Below are 20,508 nucleotides of genomic sequence, written 5' to 3'. Positions count from 1 at the left end.
TCCAGCTGTTCCTCCTCACTTACAGAGAGATGTAGGTATGACATTTAGCTTTTGCTTCTTTGCAGTTAGATCATGAGTTGTGGGATGGTAACTGCAGGGATCTCTGACTTGTCAGTAGAGGTTTGTCATGTTCTCATGATCTCGCTAGCATATTCTCTGAGTTGAAAATGGGAGCAGATTTCTAATTATGCACTTACCTTCTTGTGAAATAGTTTCTTCTCTGACTTTAGCTTGTAACCCTTATTGTGCAGTCTGGCAGCTTTGCTATACATAAATCATTAGCTAACTTGAGTATTTTATTATCATTATTTGTTTTCAAAAGTATTCTTTCCTTTTCTGAAGCCAAGAAGCCAGATCTAAGCTTTTATGAAGCATGCTGTTTTGATTATTGTCTCTCTATTCACTGTTTCAAGGTGGTTTTGCTATGACAGCATTAGTAGCTTCAGTATATCTTCACTGAAATTTGTAAATGAGTTCTGTGAACTTGGATGTATGTTCTCACTGAGAATTACATTCCAGTTTAGAGATGAGGCCATGAATCTGCTAATGAAAATCACTGTTACAGTGTGGTTTGGTTTTGGTTTTCTTAATTATATTTCAGTTCGCCCTGAGGTCTTACATTAACACTTTGTTTAATGTGTGAAAGCCAGAGCTCAATTCACTTGGAAGCAATAGCAAAACTTCCACTGACTTGGGTTATATTTGAATTTCAATCCTAAAAAAAATGTTGATGTGTTGAGACAATATCATGCTGGATGATATGATATTTTCCTTTTCAATCACGGCTTCTTAGGACACATGGTCCTCCCATTTAATCACTCTTCAGTCCAAATGTGTTTGAGTTTTTTATTCCCTCCTCTTTTGATTTATTAAAAATACACTTGCATGGATTTTTGTTTGTAATACAAACTTTAGAAAGATTAATGAATGCTATATGCAGAAATTGTATTTACTGTAGTTATTTTTGATCACTTGCAGGTCTTGACAGCAAAAGAAAGAAAAACTCAGATAGATGACAGAAATAAATTAACTGAGCATTTCATTATTGCGCTTCCTATGTTGCTGTCAAAGGTACAATTTTCAAGAAAATCAATCTCTCACTGGTATTTACAACTGTCTTTAAACTTTTTCATTCTGTAGTGTAGGTGTTTATTTTTACTTCACTATTTTTTTGTTTTGTTTCAATGATGTTCTAGTATTCTGCTGATGCCGAGAAGGTTGCAAATCTCCTGCAAATCCCACAGTATTTTGATCTGGAAATCTATAGCACGGGCAGAATGGAAAAGGTATAGTACATTGGGCAAGAAGTCTGGTTGCTTTCAAGTATCTGATTACTATTCTAGTCACACAGTACTGTGCCTTCATTTGGCATGTTAATGATCTAACCTTCATTTGGTGTATTCTTTGAATGACTTTTTCTTTGAGTTTCATTGTTCAGGTAAGGTGAAAGCTGAACTTCTTTTCTGATCTACAGCATCTGGATGCCTTACTGAAACAGATTAAGTTTGTTGTGGAAAAGCATGTGGAATCAGATGTTCTCGAAGCCTGCAGCAAAACCTACAGCATACTCTGTAGTGAAGAATATACAATCCAGAACAGAGTTGACATAGCCCACAGCCAACTTATTGATGAATTTGTGGATCGATTCAACCATTCTGTAGAGGATCTGCTGCAGGAGGTTTGTATTCTTAAAATGAATTTACTTAGACTACCTAAAATATGCTATGATAAACTGCAGAAAAACATTCTTACCAAATCATTAAATTATCAATCTGAAGACATAGTGCAGCAGCAACTATTTCATAATTATTTGGAGCTATTTCTCCATGTAGAAAATCCCTTGGACTAGCCATTAAGCCTGCAAAGCTTTGATGCTGTAAGACAAAAACCATGGGACAATCCTACTTCTGAATATTTAGTCTAGTATTTAAACAGCCCACATAAGAAATTAAAAGGATGAATGGGTGAAAGCTGATGAAAAATGCAGAGAAAAGTGCATTTACACATTAATGCTTCTGGTGATTCCAGTAGTCCCAAATGGATATACAGGCAGCAGAATCAAGATTGGATTATGTCTTGAATGGAAGAGAGGATTTAGTAAAACATTTATAATGGCATATTGAAAGAGCTCTGGAAAGAAGGAAATGAAGATCCAGGTCTAAAACCTGGAGGTACCTGGGATTTACTTCTAAGAATTTATCCTTCAACATGCATAAGGCACAATACATTAAATAAGAATAGAAACCTTACTCATTTTTTCTTGCTTTACATCAATTTAACTTTGTGTAGCACTACTTAATTTGTTGTAATTCTCATGCTTTTTAAACATAATTTAAGGGCTGCATAGATCTTTTTCTTCACTTCTTCTAGTCATGCACTTCACTGTGGCAGATACATTTAATTTTATATGTACATTTGTAGAAAGCTAAGCTACAGTCTCTATTTTAGAATTGCCTATTAAAGAAAATCAGGGGGGTTTTATCATTAAGTGATATGCCACATAGAGGCATACTGTGTATATGCCTTGTCACATTGCAGAGTAAATAAAAATTTTTCTGTTGCTGTAGGAATGTACGTGAGTAAAAAAGGCAGTGCATGCAGGAAGCAGGCACTCCACAACCCAGAGGAGTTAGTGCACCACTGTACATTCTTTGATAGAATACATTTACTTTGCTGTCTACCTGTCTGCCATTTTATATGTACTTTCTCAGAAATTTCTGAGCAGAACCTGAAAAGACATTCCAGAATTTGTGCTACATCTCTGCCCATCTGTGTGTGGCAAGGGAATCCTTTCAGCTAATGCCACATTACATGTCTTCGGCGTCTGTTTTAAGAGCCATGAATTTTTGAAGTTCCTCACCTCTGGCCAACAGGACCAAAAACTCTAAGACAAAAACTTTGGGGAATGTGTTGCTGACTTGGGTAGCAAAAAGGGCTAAAGTTTGACTCCCAGCACAAAGATCCAGCTTCAGAACGAGCCGAGTTCTCTACACCAGATGCCCAGCAACTGATCAACTGGCTTTCGCTCTTTCCATTGGTACCCACTGACAGAGGTTTAGGAACTCTGGTGAGGTCCTCATGTTTTTCACTATCCGCATATCCAACACCAAGGTTCAGTCTGGGTCTGTATGCAGGGACAAATCTCCTATGTTGTTTCTCATCACCTGGCTCTTGGAGGATCTTCAGCTTATGTCTCCACAGCCAAGCTCAGATCAGCAAAAAGCATCTTATTCACACTGTCTCGCCTCGAGATGGAAGAAAGTGCCTATGGGTTTTTTCAAGAATCAGACCAAGAAGCAAGTGGAATCCCAGTTCTTTGACACTGACTTGCCATTTCTGTTATACTGTCTTGTCGTAAGACATTATGAAAATGTCTTCTTTCAGCTTTTTCTCTTAGTTTTATCTTCAAACTTCTCCAAAGTAAATGCCATGTTTGTTTTCTCTGGAGGCAGTTGTGTAACAGCCAGTGTAACAGAAATTAGGTCTGTCTAAGGACATGCAGCTTTTTTGGAAGACCCCCCTTGAAGTTTCCACACTGTTCACCTGTATAGACATTATTCATCCGTGGATCCATTCAAGGGTTCTGAGGTGGTATTCTGTTCCCTGGATAGTTTCACCCAAGAAGAGATCCACTCACCATTTTATTAGTATTTACTGAGACACCCACAGATAATTTTTGAACCATAATCCCAAATTCAGTTAGCAAATACAGGAATACTTAGATTCCTCCTGCTGTACAGCAGCTGCTCTTTCTCTGACTCACCCATTCTCCTCCACACAGCAGTTTTGAAGAGGAGTTGAGACAAGAACCAGTCATCTAGTTCTGTCAGTTCCTTTTCTGTCATCCACATACCCTTCTGGAAGCCAGCAGTCCAGTTAGTGTAGAGTTGGGTTTACTATAGCATCAGTCCTCTTGTTCTTGGATTATCTGATCTGAGGAGATCCAGTGCTGTCCTTCCCTTTGCTACCTCACAGTCCCTAGCTGTGTATTTTCAGAAGCCCTTCTTAGGGAGTCCTCTTCCCCAGGCAGTGTGGTCTCTCGGCCTCAAAGAACCGTCTTCCAACACTCCAAGCAGTAAAGATGAAAGGGGATTGGAAATCTACCTCTCTTCCAGCCCCAGCCCACATTTCAGATCAGTTATGCCAGCAAAGCATTTAGGTCCAGCTGTTTTAGACTAGGGATACATGAATGTTGAGATTGTTCAGAAAACACGCTCCATATTTTAGGTACAGCGTACGGGTCTGCAGTCCTGACCTCTCCCTTTCTGACACTGCTTGAAAGATCCCTCTGGCCTCACCTTTTACGCAAGGGGAATCAAGTGAGAGCAGTGAGATGCTGGGATTCATAAATTACTTCCCACCAGTCTTCTCAGGAGAAATGAACTAAGGGAGAAAAACTTTTTTTCCTGTAATTTTCCTTTATTACTGACTGCTGTTGAATTAGGAAGTCAGTAACTGCTTATTCCCACTCCATTTCCCTTCACTTCTCTTTGCAGGCGGCTTCTCTTTATACAGTACTACAGTATGAAGGATGCACTGAGACTACTGGGCAGAGAACAAAGACTGGGCTCATGAAGGAACGTGGGCCAGTGATACCAGAATACTTCTGATGTATCCCCTTCCTTTACCCAGCTTGGGAAGGAGTAGAGAAATGCAAGCAAGGGCTTATGATTTTTGTGTGTATTTGCTTGCATGAGAGAGGGATGGGGACTCAGGATTTCAGAGAAAAGCTGTCTCTGAAAGTCATATGAGAAATGAAGAATTAAGAGGTTTAGATCCCTAAGGAAAAGGGACTGCGGAGGTCAGACGTGACATAGAGAAAGATGTGGAGACAAAACCAAGACAAAAGTAGGAGAAAGCAAGAAAGAGAACAGAGGTAGCAAGGGTTTAAAATTTTGGCCTTTGTGATATTCTTTGCTGGGTGATACTTGGTAGAATAATTTTAATAAGTCTGTTTAATCATTTTAAATTCAAAAATGTGCATACTTGTACCCAAGCAAGTATCCCACTGCTTTATGGCTTCCCACTAGATTGATAATGAGAGAAACATTGGTTGACAATAGCATCTGAAGACAGGAAAATGTCTTAATTGTTAGTCTTTTAGATGGAAAAAAAATTATCAAAATGAAATGGAGAAGAGTTGTTGTAAGTGGGTTTCCTGTTTCAGGAAGTTGCTGAAAAATTAAGTTTTGGAAGTACCTTAATTCCACTTGTTTCAGTAAGAGAATTTGCTGTTTAGTTTGCATAAGTATTAGGATAATGATATTTTAAAATGCCAGAAAGAAAAAAAAATTAAATGAAAAGTTTTGATTTAATTGTGCAATATTTATTCTTGGACTGTTGTTTCCCCAGATTTGCAAAACCTAAGTTTAAAAAAAAAAAAAACCACAAAAAACAACAACAAACCCTTCCATCCAGTTCTGAATGTATGTCAGTCTGTGCACATAATGTGATTGTCATGCATTACTGTGTGTAACACGGTGAACAGCAATGAAGGATATGAAAAGAAAGAAATTTCCCCACTGATCATTTTAAAAAAAAAACTAGATGTTGACATCTGCAGGTTTCTGGCGTGGAGCAAGGCAAGCATTTGGCTTTATTCTTGCAGTGCGTTCATCAGCTGATGGTTAAAGCTGATGGTTCAGTTCTTTTTGTAAAATAAGGTAGAAGTCAGATTTTATTCTTGGGAATGATTTCTACTGCTAGAGGATAGTGGTTTGAGTATTAACACAGTGATACTGCTGAATATTGTCAGATGATCTTGCTTATTTCCTAGTGCTATGCAGTAGTTATTATTACTACTACTACTTTTCTCTAGATTCCGTAATAATAGTAATAGGAAAATTTGGAGTCAGTTTTGATGTCAACATAAACCCTCAAAGAAATCTGCTCCTCCCGATGCAGTAATGTACTTTGTTGGATTGCTGAACTCTCTTAATGGATTTCCTTTCATTTTCAGGGAGAAGAAGCTGATGATGATGACATATACAATGTGCTCTCCACATTAAAGAGGTTAACCTCTTTTCACAAGTAGGTGATTTTTTTTCCCCTCAAAAATTTACTATGTTGATTTTTATCATTTCAGCAAGTTTCCGTTGATGTCTAGTGTTAAGAAATGAGAAAATATATGGCCTGAAATATGAAATAGAGATTGATGAATGATTAGTGGTATTTGTCAGTATAACTGTTTGCACTAATCTGGGTCCTTGCTTAGTTAATGCCATTACTTTTACAGGTGTGATTTGCAAGTGGCATACCATCCCTTGCACTAAATGCTTTTACACCTATGAGTGCCTTACTAAAAGTCATACTCCCCTGCATGACAGACAGTCAATGCACAAGGAACACTTCTTATCTCTGGCACCAGTGGATGCAGGCCAAATCTGTGCTTTGAGCCTCAGCTTAGGGGAGCCCTGGAGGAAGTTGTTTCTGTTTCTCAAGGCTTTTGAGGTATTTCTCCTCAAAATTACAGAAATAAGTAGTAGTAATAATAGTAAAGTTTATGGTGAGAGTCTGGACTTTGCATTCTCTTCCTGCAGAAATCAGATAATCATAGAATGTTTTGGGTTGGAAGGGACCTTAAAGATCATCTAGTTCCAACCCCTCTGCCATGGGCAGGGACACCTTCCACTAGACCAGGTTGCTCAAAGTCCCATCCAACGTGGCCTTGAATATGCCAGGAATATTTTTGAGTTGAATTGTTGGCAAAGTCTAACTGTGTGGATTGCACAGAAACTCCTTCACTAAGTATGAACCAGCTCAGTGGAACCAGGCAGCAGCTTTTCAGGGTCCTGCTGCTCTCAGTTACACCTACGGGCACCCTCGTAACTGTAGAGCAACCTGGAATATTTCACTTGAACTCTGAATTTTGGAGCATAGCACAAAGACCTAATCTTCCCCTCCTATCAACTGTAGGAAGTAATTGCCCCTGGTCAGCATGTAAGAAAGCTTCATATGCAGATGGCTGAGAGCCACAAATCATTTCTTCCTTGTCACAAGATATGAGAGGACCTTGCTTCTGCCACCTCATTTATACAAATTGGTTTTAGTGATTTCATTTCTCTTTTCTTTCTGTGCTTAGTCTTTACTTATCCTGAATTCTTCATCGGATCATTGTATGACATAGTTCTGAAATATCTACTCGTTGTTTCCATTCAACAAGAGTCCCACAGCGATCATTAAATCGTTACTAATTTTCGTAGTGCAGCAGACTGACACATGTGCAAATTAGGTTTTCAGTCTCCCTGGTAACACACTGGAGCCACTTCTGCCTTTCCTGAGAGGACTGGTGAAAGCTATGGTTCACATCCAAGAAAGAAGCACAGGTCTTAAGGCTTTTATGAGCATCTCACATATATATTTTTCCTAGGGTTCCAAATCTCTAGAGAGTTAATTCAGACTATAAAGAAAGCCTTGCAGAATAACACACAAATTGGGGGCGGGGACATCTACCTTCACCTTCAAAAAATAGGAAAGAGAAAAGAATCAAAGCTAAAGAGCTGAAGAGCAGCTGTTTACCATTTCTCAGCTGATTTGTTATTTATGATTATAGTGCAGTGAGAATTTCTAATTAATAACTGCTTGCATATAAAGAAGTAAAGAAGTCTTTTCATTACTCTACTGAATGTTACGTCTGATGTGATTTCTTTGTGAAAAGAAACAATCATACGATTCAAGACAGAATTTTTGCCAAACTTCTAGCTATGAGATTAGGATCTTCAATTCAAAACTCGCATTGAGCATTCTCATCTTAAAGAACGGTGGCTGTTGTCTGATACTGTCATTGTCTGTCACCAGCTGGGAGCCAAAAGAAATTAAATCAATGGAAGAAGTTTAAATTGCAGGCTAACAACTGATACCTTTCAGATCTTCTAAATGTGCACCGATAAAATCATTGTGGAGCTTTGAAAAGAAATAAGTCCCTCTCTTGTTCCAGTGAGAGAAACTTACCTGTGCTTCTGTTTCTTTGATAGTTGCTGCTGCTTCATATTTTAGGAAGAAGAAGCCCAGCGAGGTGGAAAAAAAACATGGTAGGGGATTATCAGAAAAGCCTTCCAGACCAAGAAGCTTCTATGCTGAGATTTCCCAAGCCTGAGCTAATCCTTTTTCTGAGAGGGTCATGGCAACAAAGGCCTCACAGCACACTTTTTAATTAACGTCTTTTCGTCAAACAAAGATATCAGTATTCCAATACAAATCAAATTCATTATTATGCTGTTCCCTTCCATGTTTTCAGAATATAATAATAAATTTTCTTGAAGTCTTCTAAATAGAACACCTGCACTATATACATGGGCTTCTTTTTTTGCCAGGGTCTCACTGGTATTTATAGCATTTTTTTCTGTCCTTAAGTACATGAAGGCAGTTTTTCTATACTGATTCCAGCCCAATTCAACTGAGCGTTCACACATAACACATCAGTGCTGTAGCAGTTTGTATGCTGCAAAATATCAGAATTTCTTATTTAATTACTTAATTCAGTGCAAAACACATGACTCTCAAGCATCACCTCCGTTACTCTGGATGTGCCCTTTGATGCTGTCTTGTATATAGAACATTGTTTCACATTTAGAAATCAGGATTGTTAGTATCACTGTCCAGAAGTCCTCAAGTATGATATGGAATTTGATTCCTTCCTGCCTCCATACTGACTTCATAAGCCTGCAGTGGCTATAGTAACTCTCCAGATACACATCATTTTTTTAGCAGTCTAAGCATGATCAGTCAGGACACTTCCCAGATAGGTAAATTCATGGTCAGACCAGCAGATCTTCTCTTCCTGGTATAAAAACCCTTTGCTTAACCTTTTTTCCAGTAGTTGACCAGTACATCCTTCAGACTGAGTTACTCAGAAGTTTGTTATATCCAGAAGAAGTAGAAATGATGACAAATGAAACCTCAGTAGAGAAGTTAGATTATATCTATCACAGCTGTTCAAAGCCCAAGGTACAGCTTCTCTCACTTTGTGTCTCTTTAAAGAGAGACAGTTTTGTGGGTGGAGAGATCACTTCTTCAAAAAGAAAGTTTTCTAAGCTGCTTCTTGCCACACTTTCAGAAACGCTGTGGAACTGGTACCTTTACTCCATCTGACTACTTCCTGGCAGAATCGTGCCCCAGCAGACAGTGTTATCTATAGGGATGAAAAGAAACCTTTGTAGAAATGTTGGGCCTTGTTTTCTGTAATCCATGAAGACCCTCTGACATGGAAGGGACTAAGGGAAAATTCTCTGCGATGTGAATTTTCATTCTAGGAGCCTCTATGTCAATCTGAACCTCTGTGGAGAATTGTATTGTGTCTAAGGTACCTTTATAACTATCGTTTTGATTGCCAAGTACTTCAAAAGAAATGAAGATATACCAGAATACACCTAAATTTAATGTGGAGGCTCTTCTTTAAGGAGGTTTATATTGAAAAGCCCTATGCAACTTGTATATAGTTAGAATTTTTCAGCTTTGGAAGCTGAAGAGCTCTTCCTGAGATCAGCTGTAAGGCCAGGCTCAGAGCAAAGAACTAAGGTGTCCCCAGTTGTCAGGGTAATGGGGCATGCCCCCTGTGATGGCTGCCTGACATGGAAGGCTCTGAAATGAAAAGGCAGAAATTAGATAGTTTTTCCTTTGTATTCTCTGTAGGATAATCTATGCTGATATCTGCCTCTGCATACCAAGGAGATTTTTACTGCTTTAATTACAGCACTGTAATTAAGGAGGTACAACTCTGCCTTGCTAGCAACCCTGTGATTTGCTGAAGCAGCATCTATGTGCTTAATTTCACTAGTCAAAGGCAGTTCTCTGACAGCCTATAATTTATCTATGAAACATTTTATTTTCTTACTTCGAAGATCATCCAGAATCTAAGGCGGAGGGAGTATCTTTATATTTTTGTTTCCTTTTATTTTTTTTAAGGTTTTCTATTCATGGATTTGGATTAGAAGTCAAGATGCACCTTGGCTTAATGACACAACCCTAGAGTGCATACTTCATTTGCTGTCAGCACAATGGCATTAATTTTTATGTTTTCTGTGGAACTTTTTATCAGTGAGGTTTTCCAGGGCTTACATGCTCCAGACTGGGAAACATTTCATACTAGGGGTTTCAATAGGATCTAGGCATTCCCAGTCTTGAGTTCAACTTCTGTCTGTTTCAGAACCAGAGAATTACTCTTTCTGGCTAAGCAGGGTAGTTAATTATTTTTAAAAAGTCAGGCAGCTCCAAAGGAGGGCAGACACTAAGGGGTGGGAAAAGTGAGCATATCTTGGTGATCAAGGTGCTGGGATGAAAGGGAGCAAGATGCAAGAGACTGCTTTATCTTATTTAGATTTGCCAATTCAGTCTGAGTATCCCTTCTTCCAGGTGAGTATTTTAATCACGCAAGTTTCTGATTATTCTGAGGTGGCTTGCTCTTTTATAAACATATTATAAACTGTTTCAAATTATCTCGGTTTAATTCCACTGCACAAAAATGTGTTAAACCTAAATTTTTTTTTGAGAGAGATTTTTTGTCTTTCAGGCAACCTGGTGTTTTGTAATTTCTTCTGTATTTCTCAGTTCTGTATTTAAAAAGCTATATCATAAGATATTGAGGTCTGTAAAGCTGTAGAATATATGTTGCTAATCTCATTTGTAGTCCTCTCACCGGAGAATCAGGTTGGTACAACTGAAATGTGAAACAATGCACGGGGAATGGCAATCACCATCTCGGTCTCATGTACATGTATATCATGCTGTCTTAATTTAGATATTTTGGGATAATTTAATGCCTAGTGATAATGTATATTATTTTTGTCTAAATGATATGGCAGAAAAAAATGTAACTTCATTTTGCTTAAAGCCATTTTTCATTCACTATATATTGCTAGAGTTTGGCCAATAGTTTCCGCTGCAATGCCAGAGAAGTGCCTTCTGGAGTTCTATCAATGTTTAGAACCAAAGAGGAAAGACAGTTCAGAGGGAACACTGAGAAGGAGCTTGTAGCTGCACTTAAGTAACCTTTAAAGATTTATGGTATGCAGAGAGTTTATCTCCTCCCTACAAAAATCCCATGTAATAAAACATTGTGCAGCTGCTTTGTCAGCAGGCTGTATTGTCTCAGCTTTGCAAAAATACTAAAGCTCACTGAGCTCCCAGGTCAGACTATATATTCTCACTGTGATGTGGAGTTTTGAGGAACATAACTAATCTCTCTTTATTACCTCTCGTTCTAGTGCGCATGATCTCACAAAATGGGATCTGTTCAGTAACTGCTACAGATTACTAAGAACTGGAATTGAACATGGAGCTATGCCAGAACAGGTACAGTTAGCAACACCTGCACTGCATCATTTGGGGATTCAAAGTTTTAAAGAGTGTAGCTGTAGAGAAATTCAAAAGCTTAATGCACTAGACTTCAGTTATTTAGGAAAAACATAGAGTTTTGAATGACATTTACATTGTAGTGAGGCACTGTCCAGGAGGTAGAAAAGCTTGGATTCTGTGATTTTTTTGCTACTTGCCTCACCTTCCTCATCTGTAAAGTAAGGAGTAACTAATGTTCCTGGCTGTGAAAAGCAATGCATAAGTCATGATGTTTACACTGAAACCCAACATTTGTAAACCTTGGCTGTAATTAGAATTATCACAAACGATTATTATGCATTGAAGGTAAGATGGAAGCTTATGAAAACCAGAAAACAAGAACAACATTTAGCAGGGATGCTGGCCAGCCTTTCCAGTAGAGTTCTTTTAGTGGACATGTCTTGGACTTTTGTTTCCTCCTAGTTTGGTTTTAGTTTCTCATGGATGAGCACAGGGACCATTTCAGATTCTCCCAGGATTCCAGTTTAAACTGCAGACTGCCTACTCCAGCATTTCAGCACATTTTAAGGTATAATTTGATTTCCATTTAGAAGCCAGTTGTTAATTCTAACTCAACTTCATTTAGGAAAAAAAATTTCTCATTAAGTTCTGTAGAAGTATTTTCTAAAAAAGGAGCATATGGAGGACGCACGCCACATGCCATGTGAAAGTCATGGCTTTAAGCTGTGGGACCTTCTCCTGTCTCTGTGGTTGCTACTTAACACTGGAATTGTGCTACCTGGAAGGAAGGGGCCAGCAGATAAAAACTGTCCATGCAACTACCAGCCATCTTCAGTTTCTGAGTTTTACAGTGATATGGCTCCCCAAATACTTCTGTAAGATCTTGGGAAAAACGTTCTGAAATCTGAACTCTCCTCAGTATTTCTTCCCCCAGTCCACTAGAAGGAGTTCATTGAAAAGGAATAGTAGTGTCTTTAGTGATATCTTTCCAAAAAAGTATTTTGTGATCAGAGCTGTTACAAACTGGATTTATTCTGCACAGAACCACAAACTGTTGGAAACATCTTCAAGCCAAAAAGATTTTGACATTTTTAGCACCTAAAATAGATTTGAAATTTTAAAAAGACACCGTGGATGCTTTTGTGGGCACCATAAAAATGAGCCTCGTCTTCTCCGTGAGAAAATTTGTATTTTCTCCCTTTTTTTTTTTTAGAAATTGGGCTACACGTTCATTTGACAATGGAACAAATTTCCAGACTGTTTTACTAGTGAGGTCAGATTTAGAGGTATTTAAACAGATGCTTTTGAACTGAGATATGTAGATGTTGGGTTGTACTTCTATCACGCTGTGACATCACCTCTTGCTGTACTCTAATGCACAGTGTTCTGTTCTGTTTCCCAGCATTTACATAGTATTTTTTTCACCTGTAGTAGGCTGGATTTTTATTGCACCAAACTGACTAAAGGAAAACATAATACCCTTGGAAACGGAAAGTGCTACCTAAGAACTGCTCCTATTTCTTCTCCCCAAAATGCATTCTAAATTTTACACACACTTTACTGATATGCTTGATATTTCCAATGTGCTGGGATTCTTTGTGTTCCCTCTGTTACAGATAGTTGTTCAGGCACTGCAGTGTTCCCACTACTCTATTCTCTGGCAGCTGGTGAAAATCACTGAAGGCTCCCCTTCCAAAGTAAGTAGGCATTTGATCATACAGCTTTTACTGAGGAAACACAACTTGCCTAAAAAGGCATTAGACCTGATTTTCTGTAACTCCACCCACCATACCGTCATTTTATGTCATCGTGAAACAGATATAAAATGTTGGTGTTTTGATTTATTTGATACTTCAGGGTCTATTTAACATCATGCATATGTCTAAACAAGCTGTACAAACAGCGAAAGCTTGTCTTTATCAGGAGTTTATACTACATGGTTTTTAGATTTTTATTGCTGAAGATACTTAATGCACTTTATTGCGAGTACAGCAGTTTGCATGAATGGATAAGTAATGATGACAATGCTTACCTAATAGGTGTAAGCAATGCTGTTGATCAGTACACCACAGATAGCTTAGTATTTATGTGTATTTACCTTGCTTACTTTGCATCTTTTATGTGGCTAAATATAAAAATAAGGTTACTAGCAGTGATAATTACTAATATAAAGTGCACGCAAGTGTAATGAAGTAAGGACAATGTTACATGTAGCTTGTTTGTTATACTTAGCTTTTCCAGGACCTTTCTTTAGCTCTTCTCTCAATCAGAGGTCAACATCTTTTCTTTTTAGGGCTTTTTCAAAAGTAGTACATCAAATTAAAATGGTATGAAAACTGAAGTAGTAAGTGTACTTCCCCATCAGCATCAAAAAGAAAAAGATGCTATACTAAAGTACTGCTAAAATAAGCATTTTATGCACATAAAAATACAGTGTAAATCCTTTGAGTTGTTTTGATACTGACATATATTGACATTTTAAAATAGCTACTAGAAAAAAAGAATAATTGGTATTCTTTATTCTGGCTTTTGTTCCCATGTTCCCCTCTCAGCTGCTTTAGCTTCTTTCTCTTTAGCATGCTGGTAGTATATAATTATTACATCTTGACTCCTTATAACTGAGAAAACTGAATACATCCCATTTGTTTTAAATGAACTCAGAATCTCATCACAATAAAGCATCTGAGTCCTCCTAGCTAGCAGCATTATTATCTTTAGGAAATTTCACTTTGACAGAAGGAGCTAAGTAACTAACAGTAAATCCAGGAGGCCATACATTGCTTCAGCCCTTAAGCCCACAAAACCAAAACACCAAATCTCATTCTAATGCTTCCCTGGTAAGGAAAACTGGACTGCTGGTTACCTGTGTAGTGAATGACTTGGCTATGAGGAATCAAGCACTTAAAGCAAGTGCCATTAGAGCACCTGGTTGAGTATCCAAGCCTGGACACTGTCTTCAACACCTTTATTAAATTTTTCCCCATGTGCTCTTGACTATTGGGTCTTACTAGGTGTCTTACCCACTCCTGAAGATGCCGAACAGCTCTGTTCTCCTACTTGCTGGGCCCGTTGAGCAGCAATGCCCAGTCTTGCCTTGCTCTGGGTGCAAATGCCGAGACACAGAGTGTTCGGCAAGATTTTCATCTCCCTTCACTGCGTTACTCCATTTTTTTGAATTAAATACAGTAAATTGCTGCAGTCTAACATAGATGGTGCAGAGTGATAGCTGTCAGCATTGCTGGAAAAAAGTTTCATGTTTTCTTGTGTCTAAATTATAGCAAAAGAAACATACTTACCATAAACTACAGGTAGTGACTAACACATACGGCATCTATCTGCATAGGACCTGGTCAGAAGCCTTGCATTTTGGTGTCAAAGTATTAATGTGGACTGTTGTTTGCAATATTACTGTGATGGTCCAGTTAAACTGAAAAAGACCTTCATTTATTTCAGTGGCTGGGTTTTTCTTGTGGACAAGCTTAGTATGGCTTTGCCTAATTTTTGAAATAGGATACATTTGTATGAGACATTGATTTATGAGATGAATGCAGAATAGCCTTGATCTTTCATATATTTCTAATACTCTGATTCATATTAGTCATAATGTAGTTCATAGGAATGGAAGGAACTATGAAAGCTCCATCGAAAATAACCATTTGAAGTACAAGTCAATTCTGCTTCTGGAATCCCCATTGAAAATCATAATTACTCTAGCCTAGAGAGTTACTAACTTACTGTTTGGGGTTTCACCCCACCCCCTACAAAAATAATGAGTCTGCTGCATGCTTAGTTCAAGTGGAGCACTGCATTAATGCCCTTCAGCTCTTCATTCCTGGCCAGCAACCTCAGCTATGCTCACAACAGAAACAGGATAAAAAGAAATTCGCCAACCTGGTGTGGTTGTAGCATTTTGGTCTGTGTGGTTTTTTTCTATCAAACTTTCCATTGTAGTTTGTTCACTGTGAAAATAAATCTAATCTGCACTATATCTGTCATTTAATCCATTAGGAGATCATTTTGCCCATGGTTGTTTTTTATAAGCCATAATGCGGGCTTATAAGTTAGCGGACATTAAAGGGGATCACTTCTAAAGTATGATGTATGGGAAGACAAAGGGATTAACACAAGCATCTCAAAATGAAAAATAGAGCATTTAATGAGCATTTTTTAAGTATTCAGGCTTTTACAGGAACATTTCTGACACAGTGTTTTATTATGTAGGTCCATCCAGCTTTCTAGTGTTACTTTGCTGTGGCTGTAATGATCTAAGGACAGAGGGAGGTGATGATTTGTAGGCTGAAGTGGTATCTTTAGTAGACCAATGGATATAGCTGTAAAAATTAGAGAGGCTTTTGGACACACAAGCCTTTCAGGTTTGAAATAAAAGCAGAAGACTACAAAGCAAAATACAAGTTGAGAACAATTGCTTCATTTCTATTTAGATACAGATCAGGTGAACTGTCTCTAAAACAAAAGGAAAAGCTCATTGGTACCTATAGGGGGGTGGGAGCAGGAGAAGGTGAGGTGGTAAGACCATTACTGGGAGGGAAGTAGGAGCTGGATAGCAGGGAAGAGAAGGAAGATGAAAGATGATAAGACTAAAGGAGAGAAGGGAATTTATAATATGTCATAAAACTAATCTTGAGTCCTTGTTTTTCTGTATCTCTTAGATTTATGAATTTTTGTTCCCAGGCTCGTGTTTAGAAGATGATTTTTTAGATTTCCCTTGAGCCTCCAGGCTGTGAGAGATCAGAAATGGAGGGATTGATTTGTAAGAAATGTTCACCTGCTGCCAGCTGGGTCAATTGTGTGAGTTAATGCTGGCAAATAGTAGCTGCTCTGTTTCACCTAGTTAGTTACCATGTAGGCATGCAATGCACAGGATAAAGTATATTAACATTTTGGAATTTTAAGTACAGCATTCAAGGGTGTTAATGTTTCTGTGGGAGGAAGTATTTAGTTTGGTAGTAGTGGGCATATATTGGAAGGTTTTACATTTCTTAATCAGGTATGCTCTGCATCCATTAGGTGTAGATTTTATTGCAGGGAGTTTGCAGGTGGGATGGGTGGTTCTGGTAAGATTTCTTTCAAAGTGAGTTCTTTGAGTTCAAAATTGCTTAATAATTTTGTGCATGGGTTCTAGGGTAGAGATGCATGACAACAAGGGGTATACAATTGGGAACAGAATCTTTTTGGAATGAAATTAATCTTTATCTAGTGTTCAGATGGCTCTTCCAAAAATACAGCTCTCTCCTAAGAGGATTGCCCTTTTTTGGAAACTGCCCTGGGCATTATGCCCAAGCCCAGGGCACATTTATTGCTTTCTGAGAGATACTTTATGTTACAGCTGTTGGGTATTTTTTGGATTATGGCTGACTACATGAGGCTAGGTGTGTTGCTTTACATGTGTGGCTGGGAAAAATTGTTTGACTCTTGTGGTTTAAATGAAATTCAGATCAAGTCAGCTCATTGATTTATTAACAACACATAATTAACCTGCAGTCAGCACAACACATCTCCAGGATAAGTATCAGCTATACAGCAGGTAAACCAAAATACTAGACACTTTTATAATGCTAATGAACACCTACAAATTTTGAACTACCCTTCTGTAACTGTTCACAAGTTACTCTAATCCCCTCCCCAAGACACACACATAATTTAGAGTTACATGTGCACACCCTTACTCTCACAGGAAACGTGACATACAAGCCCATTGCCCTTCTTTTGGAAGCATGAGATCATATATATGGCTGCTGTTGGATATGTGGATGCTCCAGCTTCATGTGTACCCACACCCACAAAAGACTCCACAGTCACATACATGTGCTGGAAATGTAGGGTCCTGCATGTTGCACCCCATGCTGACAATCCTTCAGATGGATGCAGGCTACTTAGGGCTTCCAGCAGGGAGGATGTGCCACTAGGCCTAGGCAGCGGTTGCAGTGTTGGCGTGTCGGACTTGGTTTGACTGCTGCTCTGTTCCACCCCAAGGTTCCTCTCCATAATCACGACTTCTCATGCTGCTTTTATACTTCTTTACAAGCTGACTCCTCCTTTTCTCAAAAGTTTCTTGGCAATCTCCTGGTTACTGTTTAATCTGGTCATTTTAAGCAAATTCATTGTTAGCTTTCCTCTTAGCATTATCAATTTTTAGGCAAATACCCCCTCAGAACAGGTAGTTTTTGTATTTTGTTCACAGACACTGTTGCACTCATGTTCTTGTCATATCAGCTGTCATTTATTGAGGCTGTTACCAAGAGGGTGCTGTGCAGATTCCCCCACTCTGTGTAACATCATTTGTAGACTCCAATTTTGATGATAGAGCTTAAGGAATTGATATCAGCATAAAAAAGTTTCAAAGACGTTTTAATAGCAGGATGATAATTACTGATTATTTGAAATAGTAAGGAAGTCCAAATTCTCTGCCCAATAACAAAGATTCCACCAGTTAACTTAAATACAGCATAGAGTTGGGGCAGAGTTATTTTAAAACTCTTTTTCAAGGTAGCCTGTGAAAAAAAGGGCATACTGAGGAGTGAAGTTGGTGTCTAAAATATGAAAGGAAGAATTGATTACTAAAAGTAAAGCTGCAGCAGGTAAGAATGAAATGTGTAAGCCTTGAAATATCCATAGTCTAATGCTCTAATCTTTGGTCTTTCTCTTGTACGTGTTCAGAGGAGGTTGAGGCCATGACTGTGTGAGCTGTCAGTAAGCAGACTAGTGCTCTTTGTGGTAAACAGCACAGTACTGGTGGCGGGGGTGGGGTTTATACGGTGTAGTTTTGGGGAGCAGTCTGTTGTAGCCTGGAGAAGAACTGTTCTTCATGTGACAAGGGGTTTGAGGATGGTTTTGAAGGAAGCTGGTAATTTCTTAGAAAGAGTTCTCTTGTCTGTAGATCCTGGGGAGCAAGTACGGTGTTGAGGTAGGAGACTTGGGGGATTATACGGTTGTTGTTTCCATCTAGATTTCTTGATGTATTCAATAAACCAGGTGCCTGGGACCATTTTACTAGGCACTGTACATGTATGTAATGAAAAGGAAATATTTGCGGAAGAACAGAGTCCAGAATCTTAAAACAGTAAAAAAAACAAAAGCATGAATGGAGCTAACATTTGGAGGCAAGACAAAGGTGAAACAGTTCTGAATGAGCAGCAGCCAGACTAGCCAAATGCATAGCTATTACAGAGTGATTAGTAGGCAGAGGAGTTAGTAGAGGGGATTTAAAGAACAGCATAGTGACTTAGTGACTTTTCATATTTATATGGGCACAAAATGCTGAAGGGAAGAAGAGTCACAAGGTGCAAAAGGTTGGATTGTGTTCCACAGCTGAGTTGAAAGCTCATGGCTCTTGAATGTTGTAAAGTTTATCAAAGAGTTGGAGTTACAAGGAGAAGGAAGTTAGTACCTCAAATAAGTAGTTTAGAGGAAAGGCAGTGGGCAAATAGGAAGAAAAGCATTGAGTTTGGTAGATGAACCTAGCAAATGCACAGCATTTCTAAATGTCTTCAATAGAAAAAACAAGCTTCAATTTAAAGCTAGAAAATAACTGAAGAATTTTAGATAGCAGTCTTGTGAACGCAGTTGTTCAGTTACAGGTGGTGGCAAAGCCAATACAAGTCCTTGCTCTTAGCAGCTCATTCTTGTTCCTGCCACAGACTAGTTAAATTTGAAGATATTACACTGTATGGTTCAAGAAAATGTTATTTTTATCCTGGGTCACTTAAGTGATCCAGTTCACAGTGTGACCCCATGGTTTTACCCTAGCAACCAGGAGGACAGTAAAATTTTTTCATACTAGTTTTACTGCTGAAGCCAGCATATCAGGTTATCACACCTCAAGAGCCTTGGCTGTGTGCCTCAGAATAGTAAAAGACTTGAAAATCTAATTCATTTTTTTTCTTCCCATTTTCTCTTTTTAAAAAAATTGCCACTTTATAGTAGTCTGGGGATTTCTCCAAATTTAGAAAAGTTCCAGATGGCTCTGTTGTACTGTGCAGTTGGGCTTTCTTTTGCTGTCTGTAGCTCTTCAAAATGAATCTTTGTCATGCTATCAAGAGAGAGTATAATATAAATGTGTGCCTACGTGTTACTCATTCTTTGACAGAAAGCAAAATGGGAAACATACTCAGTCACTTTTTAACCTTTATATAGGATTTTTCATAGGTTTTAGTTTATCTGTTGAATTTGTTAATGTTTAAATGGAAGAGAATTGTGATAGAAAGTAGGAAGTTATTAAAGTGATTGTAGTCCCAATGTTTAAAGGTGTGAATCAGATGATTATGTCACAGTGAACTGATAAGCCTGGCATCAGTCCTAGGTAAAATCTTGGACTGGCTGCTAGAAAACACAGTCGGTACAAGACTGAAGGGTAGAATGAACATGGCCAAGAGGGAAGCCTGGAAGGAACACATAAATTTGTTCTTGAGAAGATTGCATTTTTGACTGATAAGGAAACAAGTTGAAATACCAGTTTCTGTAAGACATTAGTACCACATTGCATTTCAGGTGAATACGTGAATTTAATGTAATTCATATTCAGTAGCTCAAAGCTGATTAATATATTCAAAAAAAGTTGTAAGTGGGAAATAATCACACAATGGAATAACTTCTGATGTATTCCAGGAGAGATCCGTTCTCTGCTAAAAACTGATGATTTTTACCAATCGTCAGGGAAGATAAAGTGAAGACATTTAAAATGTGGATGATATAGATCACTTGGTAAACAAAATACAGTTAACAAAGAGTCATTTTAATGCTGCCAAATGGAAGGCAGAACAATCTGGGAAGAAGAAGGCTGATCAGTGGAAAGTTGTGGCTTAGAATAGAGCAGAGCTGTCTTACAGATTATGTAATGGCAGGATAATGCAGTGGCACGAGGCATCCTTGGCTATATTATCAGAGAAAAATTTATTAGGAATAGGAAGGTGAGGTAGCTCATAGACCTTCAGTGTCCATATCAGAAAAATCACGCTCACTCTACTGAAAATTATAAGAGATTCAGAGATTTAGGAACACTTGGGGTGCTTCAGCATGCTTGCAGACCTGCCTTCTGTTGTGAACCAGTACAGGAAGAACATATGGACCACAAAAAGGCTTTTCAGTAAACAAAGAATAACAAGATCTTACGATAGGAAGCAGTAGGAAAAGCTAAAACTAGAAATGAGACACATGGACTGAACAGCCAGCTTAATTAAAAATTAGAATTTTTAGCAA

At 38.3% G+C, this 20,508-nt stretch overlaps 1 protein-coding gene across 8 annotated transcripts in view; it reads left to right on the top strand.

Annotated features, from left to right (window-relative positions):
• STAG1 (STAG1 cohesin complex component) overlaps nt 1-20,508 on the top strand; it is a 202,188-nt gene that overhangs the window by 152,440 nt on the left and 29,240 nt on the right. For all 8 annotated transcript variants that reach the window (XM_069791855.1, XM_069791854.1, XM_069791852.1 and 5 more), the window contains 6 exons: nt 979-1,071; nt 1,197-1,286; nt 1,475-1,678; nt 5,960-6,030; nt 11,202-11,289; nt 12,909-12,989. In XM_069791855.1, the coding sequence (XP_069647956.1) occupies nt 979-1,071; nt 1,197-1,286; nt 1,475-1,678; nt 5,960-6,030; nt 11,202-11,289; nt 12,909-12,989 (627 nt within the window). The remainder of the gene's footprint in view (nt 1-978; nt 1,072-1,196; nt 1,287-1,474; nt 1,679-5,959; nt 6,031-11,201; nt 11,290-12,908; nt 12,990-20,508) is intronic.

The sequence above is a fragment of the Haliaeetus albicilla genome, chromosome 9, assembly GCF_947461875.1.
Source record: "Haliaeetus albicilla chromosome 9, bHalAlb1.1, whole genome shotgun sequence".
Lineage (NCBI taxonomy): Eukaryota > Metazoa > Chordata > Aves > Accipitriformes > Accipitridae > Haliaeetus > Haliaeetus albicilla.
Note: the sequence above shows the minus strand (reverse complement) of the source record. Positions and strands in the feature narration are given on the sequence as shown.